The sequence below is a fragment of the Elephantulus edwardii genome, unplaced genomic scaffold (genome assembly GCF_000299155.1).
Source record: "Elephantulus edwardii isolate Elephantulus edwardi_28Jun2011 unplaced genomic scaffold, EleEdw1.0 scaffold00225, whole genome shotgun sequence".
NCBI classification, from domain to species: Eukaryota; Metazoa; Chordata; class Mammalia; order Macroscelidea; family Macroscelididae; genus Elephantulus; species Elephantulus edwardii.
The window spans coordinates 3,920,661-3,936,634 of record NW_006399975.1 but is presented as its reverse complement, the minus strand read 5'-3'; the positions used below and the strand labels follow the sequence as shown (position 1 = coordinate 3,936,634).

The 15,974-nt window shown below is 36.8% G+C and overlaps 1 protein-coding gene across 1 annotated transcript in view; it reads right to left on the bottom strand.

Moving 5' to 3' along the window:
* Positions 1 to 3,911: 3,911 nt before the first annotated feature.
* Positions 3,912 to 15,974, bottom strand: part of UNC13C (unc-13 homolog C (C. elegans)) — a 912,374-nt gene continuing 900,311 nt past the window's right edge. Inside the window, exons 30-32 of the mRNA XM_006898243.1 lie at positions 8,584 to 8,676; positions 6,989 to 7,148; positions 3,912 to 4,490 (exon numbers count right to left, since the gene is read on the bottom strand). Of these exons, the coding sequence (XP_006898305.1) occupies positions 4,205 to 4,490; positions 6,989 to 7,148; positions 8,584 to 8,676 (539 nt within the window). The 3' untranslated portion in view covers positions 3,912 to 4,204. The remainder of the gene's footprint in view (positions 4,491 to 6,988; positions 7,149 to 8,583; positions 8,677 to 15,974) is intronic.

Below are 15,974 nucleotides of genomic sequence, written 5' to 3'. Positions count from 1 at the left end.
TCTCTTTCCTTTCTAAATAAACTTTCCACTTGACTTTTCTCTCTCTCTCTTTGAAAAATGAGTTTGGTATATTAGGATTGCATTGAACACGTAGATTGTTTTTGCAGGATTGCAATTTTAACAATGTGGAGTCTTCCCATCCATGCACAGGAAATATTTTTCCATCTATCCCCCTCTATTTAAAAAATATGCATTTGTATATAACCATCCATTTGCACTATGCTTTATCAATGTATATACTGTGCTCCATACACTCTCTTATACACACTGTTCTTCATACAATTAACTACTACCAAGACCCGACTGAATATCCCTCCACTGTCTCTCTACCCCACCCACCAATCTCCAGCGTCCCATTGATCATCTCTCCTTCCCCCTTTTCCACACGTCACTGTGTCCATTTACCTTGTGTGCCATTCATATACACTGTGTTTTACGTAACTGCCACTGATCTGTGCCTTTATCAAGTCCTCATTTAATCTTTCCTATTCCTTCATCCCCATCCCCCGAATCTGCCTACTAAACTGTTATTCTAGTGATTTCCACCATTCCATTTAGTTAGGTTTCTTTTTGCTTCCTGTAGTAGTATTGTTTAGGTTTCTTTATAAAGGTCTTTTGTGTCTCTTGTTAGGTTTATTCCCAAGTATGTGTTTTTGTTGTTGGCTATAGTAAATGGTATTGCCTTCTTAGTTTCCTTTTCTGTTTGACTGGGGTTGGGGAGCAGGTTTCTCCCAGGGATAGGCAAAGTCCTAGGAGTACTGCCTGGGATCCACTGCTCAGGGAAAAGACTCAGAAAAGTGGCAAAATCTTCCATGTCTCAGCAGTTGATAATGGCACCTTTCTTCTCCCAGGGCTAGTTGTAGGGGCCATTATTTATTGCCCCCGAAGATAAAAACTTCGTGTAGGGCCAATTTCTCAGCAATTTAGTTCTGTATAGTGACTGCCCTCTAATGTTCAACTTACCTGCATCTCCTTTCCAGAATCAGCTGGGTTGAAGGACAGCTAGTTTCACCCCAGAGGTCAAAGACTCAGAAAAGTGCCAATTACTACCATGCAGTGCAGATCTCCGTTCAGGGTGTCAGCTAATGTCCCAGGCATTTTTATTCTTATTCCTCCTTTCAATAATGTACTAAGCATCTTAGCCAGTGCTGTGATGAAAAAAAACCCCTAATAATTATTTATAAAGATTGAAAAGGAAGAATTAACTCTCTTTGGCATGATTAATGATTAGAAAGGTCCTCAGAATCTATTAAAAAGTACCTACAAGTAACAAGTGAAATTGATAAGGTATCAAGACACAATGTCAATATAGACAAATCAAGTTTTTATATAAGCCAAGAAAAACTGGACTTTTTCTCAAAGTGCTATTTGTACTACTACTATTATCTCTACTACTACACACATACCACAAGGTGGGATCTATATGCTGAAAAGCAAAATAAAAAAAAACAAACAAACAAACAATAACAAAAAAACAGCCCACAAAAGCTGAAGAAGGAAATCACTCACGACATAAATAAAGGGAAACATATGGTGTTCATTAATTGAATACCCAATATTGTTTAGTGCAATTTTGAGAATATATCTTTAGATTCAAATATCTTATAAAAAAACAAAAGTACTAGACTGTTGTTGTTGTTGTTGTTGTTATGTGCCGTCGAGTCGCTTGCGTCTCATAGAGACCCTATGTACAACAGCCCTAAACTCTACTCTGTCCTGTGCCAATCGCAATGTCTCTGACACTCCCATCCCAATTATCCCAGTCACTGAATCAATCCACCTCATAGAGGGCCTGCCCCTCCTGCGCTGTCCCTCCACCCTCCCAAGGATGATGTCCTTCTCCAAGGACCAGTCTCTCCTCACAACATGTCCAAAGTATGTTAGTCGGAGCCTCAGAATCCTTGCCTCCAAGGAGCCACCTGGTTTAACCCTTTCCAGGATGAATCTGTTAGTTTTCCTAGCAGTCCATGGTATTCTCAATACTCTTCTCCAGCACCACAGCTCAAAAGCATCAATTCTCCTTCTATCCTCCTTGGTTATTGTACAACTCTCTGATGCATAACAAGTGATTGCGAAGACCATGGCCTGTATCAAATGCACAGTAGTCTCCAGAGAGACATCATTGCTCTTCAGTACTTTGGAGAGGTCTCTAACAGCAGACTTTCCCGTGGCAATGTGCCTTTTAATTTCCTGGCTACTGGTGCCAAGAGTATTGACTGTGGAGCCAAGCAAATTAAAGCTGTGACAATCTCAATCTCTTCACCATCCATCCTGGCCCAGTGGTGAGAATCTTTGTCTTCTTGACATTGAGCCTCAATCCATATTGGAGGCTGCAGTCCTTAACCCTTTGCAGCAGGTGCTTCAGGTCCTCTTCAGTTTCAGCAAGCAGAGTTTTACTAGTCAAATAAAAATTGAACTGCATGATGACTCACACTACCCAAGTTTAAGACAATGCGTACTGACCTATGGGGAAACCCTGAAAGAAATGGAACAGAACAGATTTCAGTAAGAAACCCACACATACTAGGTAAATAGATTTATACTGAAAGTGCAAAGGGAAGTCAGCAAAATTATAAGCTTTGCAAGGAATAATGTTGGAATAATTTAACATCTTTTTGGGAAAAAAAAACACACATACCACCAAACACACAAAAATAACTTGGGATTTTCATTCCTAACAATGAAGTGATGATGTATAAATTCAATAAATAAGATACAATAAAATGTTGTATATGCTCAATAGACATCCATTTATTAGTGCATATGCCAAAGGACCGCATCACACTATGCATTTGAGGAATCATTAACAAAGCAAGTGCCTAATGATTTAACATTAAATTAATTATTCTCATTGGTCGGTGTTTTCATACCCAGAAGCAGAATAGTTCTGAGAATCAATAAATTACTCACTCCTATTCTTAACATATCAGACCAGCTTGTTCACAAAAAATGATCATTGTAACAGATTCTTGATTCTGAGTGTAGGTAATCCACTAACAGTTATGACCATAAGTTACAATTACAAGGTACTATTGTATAGCCAAGTATTAAGGTACAGACACGATGACGTCAAACCATAAAAATACAGAGTTGAAAATACTTAGACTATGTCATATTCAAAAACCAACCTGTGTGCATTTGTTTTCCTATTGCATCAGATGCATTTGAAGTTTAGAAACAATATCGATTACAAAAATGATAAGCCATTTCTTGACACTGTGTGGCATTTTTTCACTTACTAGATGGTATTTTTTGCTTCAGTGCTATACATAGTAATGCTGCATTCAGTATAAATAGTGGAGTATTTAAAAGAAAAACAATCATTTAACTGATTGTAAATCTATGTAAATAAAGAGAGTCATAACTGTCAGAGGGAAAACACTAGCAGGATAGTTCTTATTGTAATTTTAAGAAGCAACCCTTTCATCCCTTTTGTAAACCACTGAAATTTGAAGCTGAGACACAATGCTAAGTGGCAAATGCATCAACTTACCTTTGTTTACAAATGTGATGTGACCTTGGCAGTTTCGAAAACAGTTTTCTCAATATATCAAACATTGTTAACAAACTCTATGTAGCATTGCTTTGTATAAGTATGCTTTAATAGCATTTCTTCACAGTGATATATCAGAAAGGTTGGAAACTGGTCAGCATAAAATATTTCCCACCTTTTCTATTTTAATTTGTATGCAAAAATCATCACAATATTATCTGCAACTATAAAATTACAAACACTTTCTAGAAGTGACTGCATTTCTAGTTATGGTAGAAAAGGGTTTTGGTAAGACATCTACAATGAGGTAACTAAGTAAAACAGACTTTGAGTAACATATGATCCATGGGCAATATAAACTAATTCAAGAAAGATAGCTAGTGGACAAACTCCAAAGATGACCTGACTTGTCTTCTAATATGCTTTATGGATGAGAGTTTGACAATGAAACAAAATCAACATTTTAAAAGATATTCTTAATATTTTACTTTACATTATAATTTTGGCACTTCATGGAACTTTTACTTTCCAAAGACCAGACTGCTATAAAAGTTCAGCAAGTTTTCCATCTACCTTGTAGACATTGTACTGGAGTACTGGCAGACACTGAAACATAGTGAAATAAACATTCCCTTGTATTTGCACATGCATGCAGTAGTCAAACAACTAAGAGTGTAGAATTCTCAAAGATGCTATCTTGTAGTATTCATTTCAAGCACTCTCCTCAGTAGATCTTGTTTCAGATTTAAGTCTTACAAATTCTTTAGCTACATCATCACTGGTCCTCTGAGAGAGGATTCTAAGGATAGTCAAACCGGTTTCATCCATAGAGATGTTTTTCAAAAGAGGATACCAGGCTCCGTAACTTCCCTTCTCTGCTATGTTCTGTAGCCGAATAACTGTCATTCCTATAATTCGATCTTCTCGGGCAAAACAATAGTCTTTAACTGAGAGATGAAGTTCATAAGCCGCTGGGCGATTTTCTTTACTCACAATGCTGTATGGGTTAAAAATACATATTTTGAGCAAATATTGTATGCATTGTTCTGAATTTTATATTGGTAAATGAGGTATCATCAAGTTTTTAGCTCTGATGTATCAAATTTTACTTAGACTTTTAAAAAATGTTATTTAACTAACTGAAAAAGTCCTTTCCCTTGATGGAAATAAGAAATCAATTTAATTAATATTTTATGATTTGATGTTAAACATAATGAGATGGATAGGAGAGGTATTTGGAGCACAGAAAACAGAAAACGGGGGAAAAGTACATTAAATACAACATAATGTATTATTATTATTATTAAATATTAAATCTATTAAATTTTAATGATTTAAAGCAATTAAATAGTATTAATTCCAGTTTTGTGCATAATAATACAAAAAATAATGCGTGTGTAATGGTCATATCTTGAATATTTTTAGAACTATAGAAGTGATGAGTTTATCTTTGTTCTAATCTGAAGGCTGACCATAATACTGGTTTCTGAATTTCTGGCTGAAATGATGAAAACATTCAGATGACCCTACTTTTTATCAGGTTTAATTTGAGGATAGGAACAAACTTCATAAAACAACTTAAGTGTTGGTCTTTCATCACCCCTAGTATGCTTTCTCTTTAGTCAGGGATCAAACTTTAGAGACTCCCATAAATCCTCTCTCATCTAAACTCCGGTTGCTTGTCCTTTCTAATTGATTATGAGATCCATGCCACTGAGTGCAAGATCTCCCCACTGATAGCAGAGACTGTGGGTAGGATGGTGTTGTAGGATTATGGAAACTAGGCAAGACATCTCTTGGAAAAAAATTCTTTGCCCTTGAAGCATCTATTACTACAGTTACTTTCTTTTACCTTGGACTCTTGGATAATCCATTATATATCTAGGAACATTTTCTCAGGGGAATACACTGCACAGACTGTCAAGCACTGTTCACAGATGCTAAATTGGATACAAATCTCCAGTGTACATCAGTTACAGCAGAGCTTGGCTCTTCAATGCCAATTTTTTCCTATGGCAACAGTTAGACTTGTCAAATGTAGGGCTGAGGACAGCCTCTACTAACAACAATTCAAGACAACTTGTCAGCACTGAGCTGAAAATAATGAAGATGACTCAGTACTCATGTGCTTGCAACCGTCTTTCTCCACTCACTTTTATTCATCCTCAGATATTCTTCACTTTCTCATGAATGCATAATCTATTCCTCAGCAACACAAACTTACAAATTCTTGCTTTTTCCAAGAGGTATTTTCTGATCAAACATTATGCAGAGTAAAACATTTACTTCCACATGATATTGATAAGTGTACCATGTACCGATTTTAGAATATGAAATAATGTGAAAGAGAATTGAGAATAACAAAAATATGATAGAAGCAAAATCTTTTTTGTGTGTATGTGAATTAAAAGACATCAAAATGTCTCCTTTCCAAAGAATAGTGATCTTGGTAAGTCATTGTGTTACATCTGAATTTTTGTATCAATCAAATAATTTGTAAAGCTTTTACGGGGATAGTTATTTATTTATTTTTTTTAAGTTGGGAAAGTGCCATTGAATCAGAACTAATTTATTGCTGCCCCTCGAGCAGGTTTTCAGAGGCACACACAAGACTGGCCATCTTTCTCCTATGATGATGTTGCATGAGAACCATTTGCCTTCGGGATTGCAGTGTAGCTTCTTACCACTAGGCCATCAGAGCTCCCTCAAGATGAGGAATAGGAACCTTAAACTTGTATTCCATTGTGACTACCGTGGATTCCAAAGATCTTATAAGCTGGTTTACTAGCACCGGAGCTGCATGCTCAGTTGTCTTGTTTCACTCAAATTTATTTGTTATATACATAGCACAATATTTTAAAGATATAAATAAGATCATTTATTCCCTACACTAAGCCTCATGCAGACTTTGTATTGTAGCCTAGGCTCTTAACCTTCATCTATGTTGCACCTGCTCACACACATGCTATATGTTGGGCTTGTTCCCAAACTTACAGCAACTATTCCCTTCTGCCTGAACTGTTCTATAATCTGTATCTTGGGGAAAAGAATAATTTGAGCGACATGCTCAGAATCGACAACACTATCAAAATAGCCATTCCTCATTTTTACATTGCGCTTTTAAAATTCTCTGAATAGCACTTCCTACTATCTCATAATTTCTTATTACTTGTGCCTCATCTCTGTAAAGTGCTTCTTGAGAGAGCAGAGGTCTCCTAAGGTATAACCTACTAACCAGTAAGGAAGATGCTTGGGCAGGGTTTTGTTCTGTTGTATGTGAGGTCTCTATAACTTTTTTCTGACACGTGGTGCTGAAAAGATGTCAAAAACCAGATAGTGGCTAAAACCATAGCTTTCTTCATTTCTCTAGGATCAGTAATAAAAAGGGATATGTTTGCTTTGCTTTCCATACAAAAGCCCTTCCTGAATATCTTAATAAGTTTACCCACAAAATGACTATTGTTTGGTTGAGTAATAGTTGAATTTATAACTTACAACTGAAATGTTTCATTGTACTTTGGAGACCATGTATTGCTTTTTGTCTTTGTGCCTTGTTTTCTCTTTTTGTCTCCGAGATTGGGTCCCAGAATACAAACTTCCACAAAGGGCCGGAACATTGCTGTAGTCTGCCAGTTTAGGTCATTAATTGCAATCACTACAAACCAGAAAGGAAAAAGGAATATGAAATGTTAGTCAACAAATATATGAAAAAAACTATACTCCATTTGGTCCCGGGGATACATTTTTCTTTTTCTTAAAAAACAAACCAAACCAAACCAACCAATTTCTTCTCTTGAATATTCATTTGATGGAGCTTTCTGTTCTGAGCTGTGTGACATTTGCATGGAGAAAAGTTATAACTAAAATGATACTTGGCATTCATTGAAAACTATCACTCTTTAGATAAAGACATGAAATTTTGCTTATTAAACATATGGTCATTATGAAATATTTAGAGAATAGATTAAGGTAGAAATCACCAAGAATTTAATCTTGAACTTGCAGATACAATGACTATCAGTATTTTGATGCATGTATTTCAATCTCTTTTTTTATACAAAAAGAGGTGGTAATGTATTGGAATCTTATAATCAACTTTACTTTTAAAAGTCCACTATGGATTTCTTTCCAACTTATAATTTTTTATCATAGTTAAACTTAATTATAATTCAAGAATAAACCGATATCCTTTAAAATAAGATTTTTTTCATGCAAATTGCATATAACTCTGTATCTTTTGTTTTCGAAAAAGCATTTTGCCAGTATAAATTATTTTAAGGTCAATGATAGTATCTTTCTTAATACTGTTTATATATATTCTATAATATTACTTTAAATTTTTTTAATACAAAGATATTATTTAAGGTAATTTTAAAAGAAATAGAAAAGTCATGGTTTGTTGACAAAAAGGATATTTGAAATGAAAAAGTCTGCAGCATAAAATAAGATCATGGTGCTATTGAATATAATGTTAACAATAAATCTCACTTTTTAATAGCTCTCTATTACAAATTCACTTTTCAAATTGTAATGTGCAATTACAACATAAAACCAACAGACTGAGTTACTTAAAAAAAGAATCAAAGTAGTTGTGGGCAATCATGTAGAAAAATAAGCAGGTAAATTATGTAAATAATAAAAACATTGACATCCAAAATGTGGTTGATTTTAGAAAAATCAGCTGCAGAGTAAAATTATCATATATAAAATGTAATTATATCAGTGTGTTAGAATAGCTTAGATTGGTTTTTGTTTTCACTTTTGCCTATAAAACTTTGGGAAAATGAATACATCCTGAACATACTGTAAAAGAAGATTTGAGGAAAATTATATTTTATCATTGTTTGCCACAGAGCTTAAAGTCAAAACCTCATTGCTGTTAAGTGAGAACAGATTCATAGGTGACAACCATTATTGAGTTTTCTAGCTACAAGTCACACAGAAGGGCATTACTCATCTTCTGTGGAGCCACTGGTGGATATGAACCAACAGATAGGCATGGCCTTAAGGATACACGCAAGTCCTTATGAACTACACCACAAAGCTCAAAGTCTGATAGGTTTTGTAAGATAGCTAGGACTAGACTATACCTTTGACAGTTATTTTTTGCTCTCCAGTTCCTGGGGTGGCAGCTATGTCCACGTGAACAGATATCTGGCCCACTGCATCTTTTGAGGAGCGACCTGTAAGTAAACAAAAGGTTACTAGCCTGAACTTTTAGGAACCTTAATAATATACATCTAGATTAAAGTATGCTAATTTAAAATGGTTGTTTCTTTTGGTTAATAGAACATAATTTAAAAGCGAAAAGCTGTGTCAATTCAGGTTGTTGAACATTTTCCTCTATTTCACTGATTCTTCACCTTTCCAAGCATGATGTCCCTTTCCCAAAAATAGCTCATCCCAATAACATGCCACGAAGCTTCACTATCGTTGCCTCCAAAGAGCACTCTGGGTGCACCTTCGCCAAGACTTTTTGTAGTCCATGGGATATTCAGTACCCTTCTCCAACAACACGTGTAAGAGACATTAATTCTTTCCTATCATCCTTATTCATTCCCCAGCTCTCAGAAGCACTGCAAGTGATTGAGAAGACAATGGCCTAAATCAGGTGCACTTTAAACTTTCTCCTCAGTACTTTGGTCAGGTCCCTGACAACAAATTCTCCCATTGCAGTATGTCTTTTGATAACTTGATTACTGGTGAGAAATGGGTTGATTGTGAATCCCAGTAAGACAAAATCATTGACAGATTCAATCTTTTCTCCATCTATCATGATGCTGCTTATCAGGTCAGTGTGAGGATTTTTATCTTTTTAATATTGAGGTATAATTTATGTTGTAGTCTTTATTCTGAAGCAAGCTTTCCGAGTCTTCCTCCAAATCATAAACCATTGTTTTATACTGCCAAATTGGAGCCGACCCATAGCTGACCTTCCAGGGAGTTTTCAGAGGTAATTAATCACACGCCCATCTTTTTCCCACAAAGCAGCTGGTGGATCCAAACCACAAACCTTTAGATTGAACAGTACAAGTCCTTACCACTAAGTCACTGAAGATCCCATAAGACAATTGTTAAGTGCCATTGAAGTGAGTCCAATCCAGTGACCCTGTGAACAACAGACTTGAACCCTGTGCCATCCTCATCATCTCTGACATTTAAGTCCATTGCAGCAGTCACTGGGCCAATCCATCTGGTTGGAGGTCTTCCTCTCTTTCGCTGACCCTCCATCTTCCCAAGGAATGCACAAAGTATAGGCGATAAAGCAATCTCTTTTCACTTTTCCCAAGATAAAGGTTGCTTTCTTTCTTTCGGCCGTTCCTAGGATATGCACTAGTCTATTCCAACATCACAACTCCAAGGCATCCATTCTTCTGTCATCCTTATTCACTGTCCAAGCCTATATCAAGTGATTGCAAATAATATGCCTGAATCAGGCACACCCTAGTCTTTAAACAGACATCATTTCCTGATACAGTATGTCTCCTGATCTTCTGCCTGCTGATATAAAGGATGTTGATTATGGATGCAAGTTAGAAGAAATCATCGACAATTTCAATATTTTCTCCATCTATCATGATATTTTCCTGGGGGTGAGGATCTTTGTTTTCTTGATGTTGAGATGTAATGTTGAAAGTAATAGTCATTCACAGCAAGTGTTTCAAATCTTCCTCATTTTCAACAAGCAAGGTTTTATCAACTACCTAATGCAGGTGGTTGATGAGTCTTCTTCTGATCCTGAAGCTGCATTTCTCTTCACAGGGTCCAGTTACTTGAATTATTTGCTCAGCATACAGATTGAACAGGTGTAGAAAAAGGATACAATTCTGATGCATATGTTCCTGCTTTTAAATCATGCAGTGTTCCCTTGTTCTGTTTGGACAACAGCTTTTTGATATAGTTATAGATTTTGTGTGAGCACAATTAAGTGTTCTAGGATTCCTATTCTTCTCAATGTTAACCATACATGTTATAAGCCTCACAGTTAAATGCCTTTGCATAGTAAATAAAGCACACAAGTAGACATTCTTATAGTATTCTCTGCTTTCATCCAGGATGAATCTGACATCAGCAATAATATCCCTAGTGTCAGGTCTGGCACTTCCCTGTCAATGTCTCTCTGCTTTCATCCAGGATGAATCTGACATCAGCAATAATATCCCTAGTGTCAGGTCTGGCACTTCCCTGTCAATGTCTTGTCATTTTGGGATGATCTTTAAAATATTTTGCTTTCATGTGATATTAATGATTTTGTTTGATAATTTCCACATTATGTTGAATCACTTTTTTTTTTTACTAGAAACTAATATAAATCTCTTCCAGTGTGATGGCCAGGTAGCTGTCTTCCAAATTTCCTGGAATAGACTGGTGAGCATATCCCTGGTTTTATCTGTCAGTCAAAACTTATGAATTCCTGGGCCTTATTTTTTGCCAATGTCTTTACCATACTGTGAACTTTCTTTGATAGCAATGGCTCTTGTTCATATGGTACTTTCTAATTTTTTCCCAGTGTTGGCCAACTCTGTGTATTCTTTCTATCGTCTTTTGATGCTTTGTAGATCATTCAAAATTTTGCCTATAGCTCTTCTCAGTATTGAAACTAGAGACGACTTGAATTTTTCAATTCTTTCAACTTCAAGAAATGCCAAGCAAGTTCTTTCCTTGCTATTTTCTGTCTCCAAATAGCTTTCTTTTCTTGAGCTGTGCTTTGAAATCTGCTCTTTTACTCTTTTTACTTTTACTTCTGCATCCCTTTTGCTTTGGTTTCTCAATACTCTAATGCAATTTTCATAGTTTCCCTAACATTCACTGTAGCGTTTTCTTTCTCATATGTCTTTGTAATGACCTTTTGCTTTTTTCATGGATGATGTCTTCAATAATTGGTATTCAATGCCTTAAATGTGTTCTTAAGATGATTTTTAAATTTGGGTGTGATAGGCTTAGAGTTGTATTTTAGTTCTTGTGGACTTGTTTGAATTTTTTTCAGCAATGTTTCCTTAATCTTAATCCTTAAACATCACTGATACTGTTAAATTTGCTATGCAGTTTTGAGGGAGTTCTGGTGGCCTAGTGGTAAGAAGCTGTGCTGCAATCCCAAAGGCACGTGGTTCAAATTCACCAGTTGCTTCATATAAGAAGATGAGTAATCTTCTCCCAAGGAATGTAAAAATCCACTGAAGGTTCAGCTCTGATCTGAGTCATTTCTGGCTTAGTTATAGTCAGCTATAACTAAAACGTCCCAGAGACCTCAGAAACTTTATGAAGCTTTATTATTGTTAAAATTAACTTACACATTCACAGACCTCACTATCAGGAGAAATCCACATTACATTATGCTATTCATTACATCTTTACAATATACTATGATAGACCCTATAAATACACCTATTAGAGCTTGCTAATGGTTTACAAAGAGTAGTCAGAGTATCCTTTTAAAAGGTGTAGCATATGCTCTATAGGGAAATGCCTGAGACATAGGATCAGATAAATTTAAATATTTGTTATACCACTAAGGGTTCTGTGATTCTGGCTATTTCCCTATGTCATTAAGCCTGAAATTTATCATTTGTAAAATATTCATAATAGCATTAACCTTTAAGTTGACACACATTTCTTATATTATTTACGGCATACATTTTTTTGCACAAATAGGAATATATGCTCTATGTTGCCCTTTATCTTTTACATTTCCAACCAAAAATGTACCACTGTTGTTATTGTTATGTGCTGTTGAGTTGGCTGCAACTCACAGTGACTCTTCGTACAACAGCTCTGAAGCCGGCTCTGACCTGACCCAGTCCCACTGACTCTGACATACCTACCACCATTGCCCCAGTTAGTGAATCAATCCATCTTATCCAGCAGATAGTTTCCTCATTTTTCAAATCATCTGGAATATCACAGTTGTTGTTGTTGTTATGCACTGTCAAGTCATCTGTGCTGTGACTCAATAGTGACCTTTTGTACAGCAGCCCTAAACTCTGCTCTATCCTGTGCCAATCTTACTGTCTCTGACTCACCTAACCCTATTTCCACAGTCACTGAGTCATTCCATCTCATCCAGGGTCTTCCTCTCTTACGCTGTCCCTCCACCCTTCCATGCATGACTGTACTCTCCAAGGACTGGCCCTGCCTTGCAACATGTCCAAAGTATGTCACACAAAGCTTCAGAATCCTTCCCTCCAAGGAGTGGCTTAGTCTCACCCTCTCTAGGATGAACCTGTTTGTTCTCCTAGCAGTCCATGGTATATTCAATACTTTCCTCCAGCACCACAGCTCAAAGGCATCAATTCACCTTCTATCATCCCTAGTCATTGTCCAGCTTTCTGATGCATAGCAAGAAAAATCTGTCAGTTTTCCATTCTGTAGTGAATTGTGTATTGTTATGATGCTAGAAGCTGTGCCACTGATATTTCAAATAACAGCAAGTTCACCCATCATGAACAGGTTTCAGTGCTGCCTCCAGACTAAGAAGAACACAGGCTAGGCTGCTCATTCCTGAAATAATATAACACTGCTTAGTATTGTTGTTGCTCATTGCCTTCAGGTAAAGGACAACGCATAGCGATCCTATGAACAAAAGGCTTGAAGCCCCTCTACAACTATCTACATTTATCAAAGTTCATAGAGTTTCTGGAGGCATGTTATTTAGGAAGTAGGTGCTACTCCTGCTTCCAACTACTAAGTATAAAGGCTGGGGGTAACAATACAACTGAGGATGATCTGCCTCCTCAAAACTGAGAATACGTTAGTTATGTGATAGAGTGAAGTTTTACCCACTAAAGAATTTTCACTGGATGATGTGGCAAGATTCAAAATAAGAAAAAGCTACAAACATCCATTAATAACTAGAATGTGGAGTGTATGTAGGATGCATCTAGGAAAACAGGAAGTTGTAAACATTAAATGGTATGCATAATGATCAACATTTTGAGATGAGATAGACTGGTTTGGGCAGTTTTGAAAATAATATATTCTACTATGCTGGGAATGACAATTTATTAAAGACTATTGTGTTGCAGGCTCAATATCAGCTGTGAAAACTAGGCCAGGTGCTAAGTATGGAATAGACCATCAACAATTCATATGCAAGTTCAAGCTGAAGCCAAAGAAAAGCAAATCAAATCAAATCGACAAGAACCAAGGATTGACCTTGAGTTTATTGGACCTGAATTTAAAAACCATCTCAAGAACAGGATTGAGGCCATCACCACTAATGAACAAAGACCAGATGAGCTGTGGGCGGATATAAAAAATGTCATCCTTGGAGAATTCAAAAAGGTCATTACAAAGGTGAAATAAAAAGAAGAGGCCAAATTGGGTGTCAGAAGAGACTTTAAACATTGCACTGGACTGCTGAGAAGTCAAATCAAAGGGAAGATATCACAATAAGAAGCTGAACGGAAGATTTTAAAGAGCAGTTCAGGAAGAAAGAACAAAGTATTATAATGAATTGTGTAAGGAATTGGAGTCAGATAATCAAAAGGCTGAACTCGGTTGGCATTTCTTAACCTGAAGGAACTGAAGAACAATTTCAAGCCTGGAATTGCAAGACTTAAGGATTCTGCAGGCAGAACGTTGAATGACCCAGAAAGCATCAAAATAAATGGAAGAACTACACAAAGTCACTGTACCACAAAGAACTGGCTGGCACAGAAGAATTTAATGAAACAATTTATGATCAAGAAATCTGGGGGTCAATCACCTTATTTGTTGACATTCCAAAAACGATGGCCTGACAGAGTTTAGAAATTATCAAACAGTATCATTCATATCAAATGTAAGCAAGATCCTACTGAAAATGATCCAAAAATCTCTGACAGAACTGCTAGATGTGCAGGCTGGGTTTAGAAGAGGCTGTGGTATTAGGAATATTATAGCTAAAGTCAGATGGGTCTTAGCTGAAAGCAGGGAGTACCAGAGGAATGTCTATCTGTGTTTCAGTGACTATGCAAAGGAATTGGACTGTATAAATCACAACAAAGTGTGGCTAACTCTGAGAAGAATGGTAATCCCAAAACACTCAATTGTGCTTATGTGAAACCTATACCTGGATCAGAAGGCAGTCATCAGAACAGAGCAAGGAAACATGGGATAGTTCAAAATCTAGAAAAGTGTATGCCAAGGATGCATCCTATCTCCATACCTTTTCAATCTGTATGGGAAACAGATAATCTAGGAGGCTGGGCTCTATGAGGAGGAATGTGGAATCAGGATTGGAGGAAGACTCATCAACAACCTTCATTAAGCAGATGATACAACTTTGCTTGCTGAAACTGAGGAGGACCTAAGGCATTTGATACAGAAGGTTAAGGACTACAGTCTTCAATATGAATTGAAGGACAACATCAAGAAAACAAAGATTCTCATCATTGGGCTGACTGGCAGCATCATGATAGATGGTAGAGATTGAGATTGTTAACAGCTTTAGTTTGCTTGGCTCCAAAATCAACACTCTTAGTACAAGATGAAATCAAAAGATGAATTGCATTGGGAAAATCTGCTGTCAAGGACTTCTCCAAAATTCTGAAAACCAATTATGTCAGTGTAGAGACTAAAATACTCCTGATCCAGTCAGATTCTTTGCTATACATTACAAAGCTGGACAATGACTAGGAATGAGAAAAGGAGAATTGATGTCTTTAAGTTGTTGTGCTGGGGAAGAGTATTGAATATACCATGTACTGCTATGAGAACGAACAGGTTCATCCTAGAGAGAGTGAAACCAGACTGCTCTTTGGAGGCAAGGATTCTGAGGCTTCATCTGACATACTTTAAGAATGTTGCAAGGAGGCGACCAGTCCTTGGAGAGGGTCATCATGCTTGGTAGGGTGGATGGACAGTGCAGGAGAGGAAGACCCTTGATGAGGTGGATTGATTCAGTGATTAGGGTAATGGGGGTAGGTGTGTCCAAGATGATGAGGTTGTCTCAGGATAGAGCTGGGTTCAGAGTTGTTGTACATCACAGGCCACTCAATGGCACATAACAACAACATGATACTGGTACAATGACAGACACGTAGATCAATGGAACAGAATTGTGGACTCAGAAATTAACCCATCTACATACAGTCCACTGGTATTTGGCAAGTTAATAAAGCCTATCAAATGGGGAAATGACATTCTGTTCAACACATGGTGCTGGCAAAACTAAATTTCTACCTGCAGAATATGAAGCAGAACCTACATATTGCAATATATATTAAAAAATCAACTCAAGGTGCATCAGAAATGTAGAGGTAAAACCCAAAATAATAAAAATAAGAGACAAAATGTGACCAATTTTAGAAGACCTAGTCTAAAGTACTCAGTAGCAACGGTGTCTCTCTGGAGACTATGGTGCGCCTGATACAGGCCATGGTTTTTGCAATCGCTTGTTATGCATCAGAGAGTTGGACAATGACTAGGGAGGACAGAAGGAGAGTTGATGCCTTTGAGCTGTGGTGCTGAAGAAGAGTACTGGATGTACCATGGACTGCCA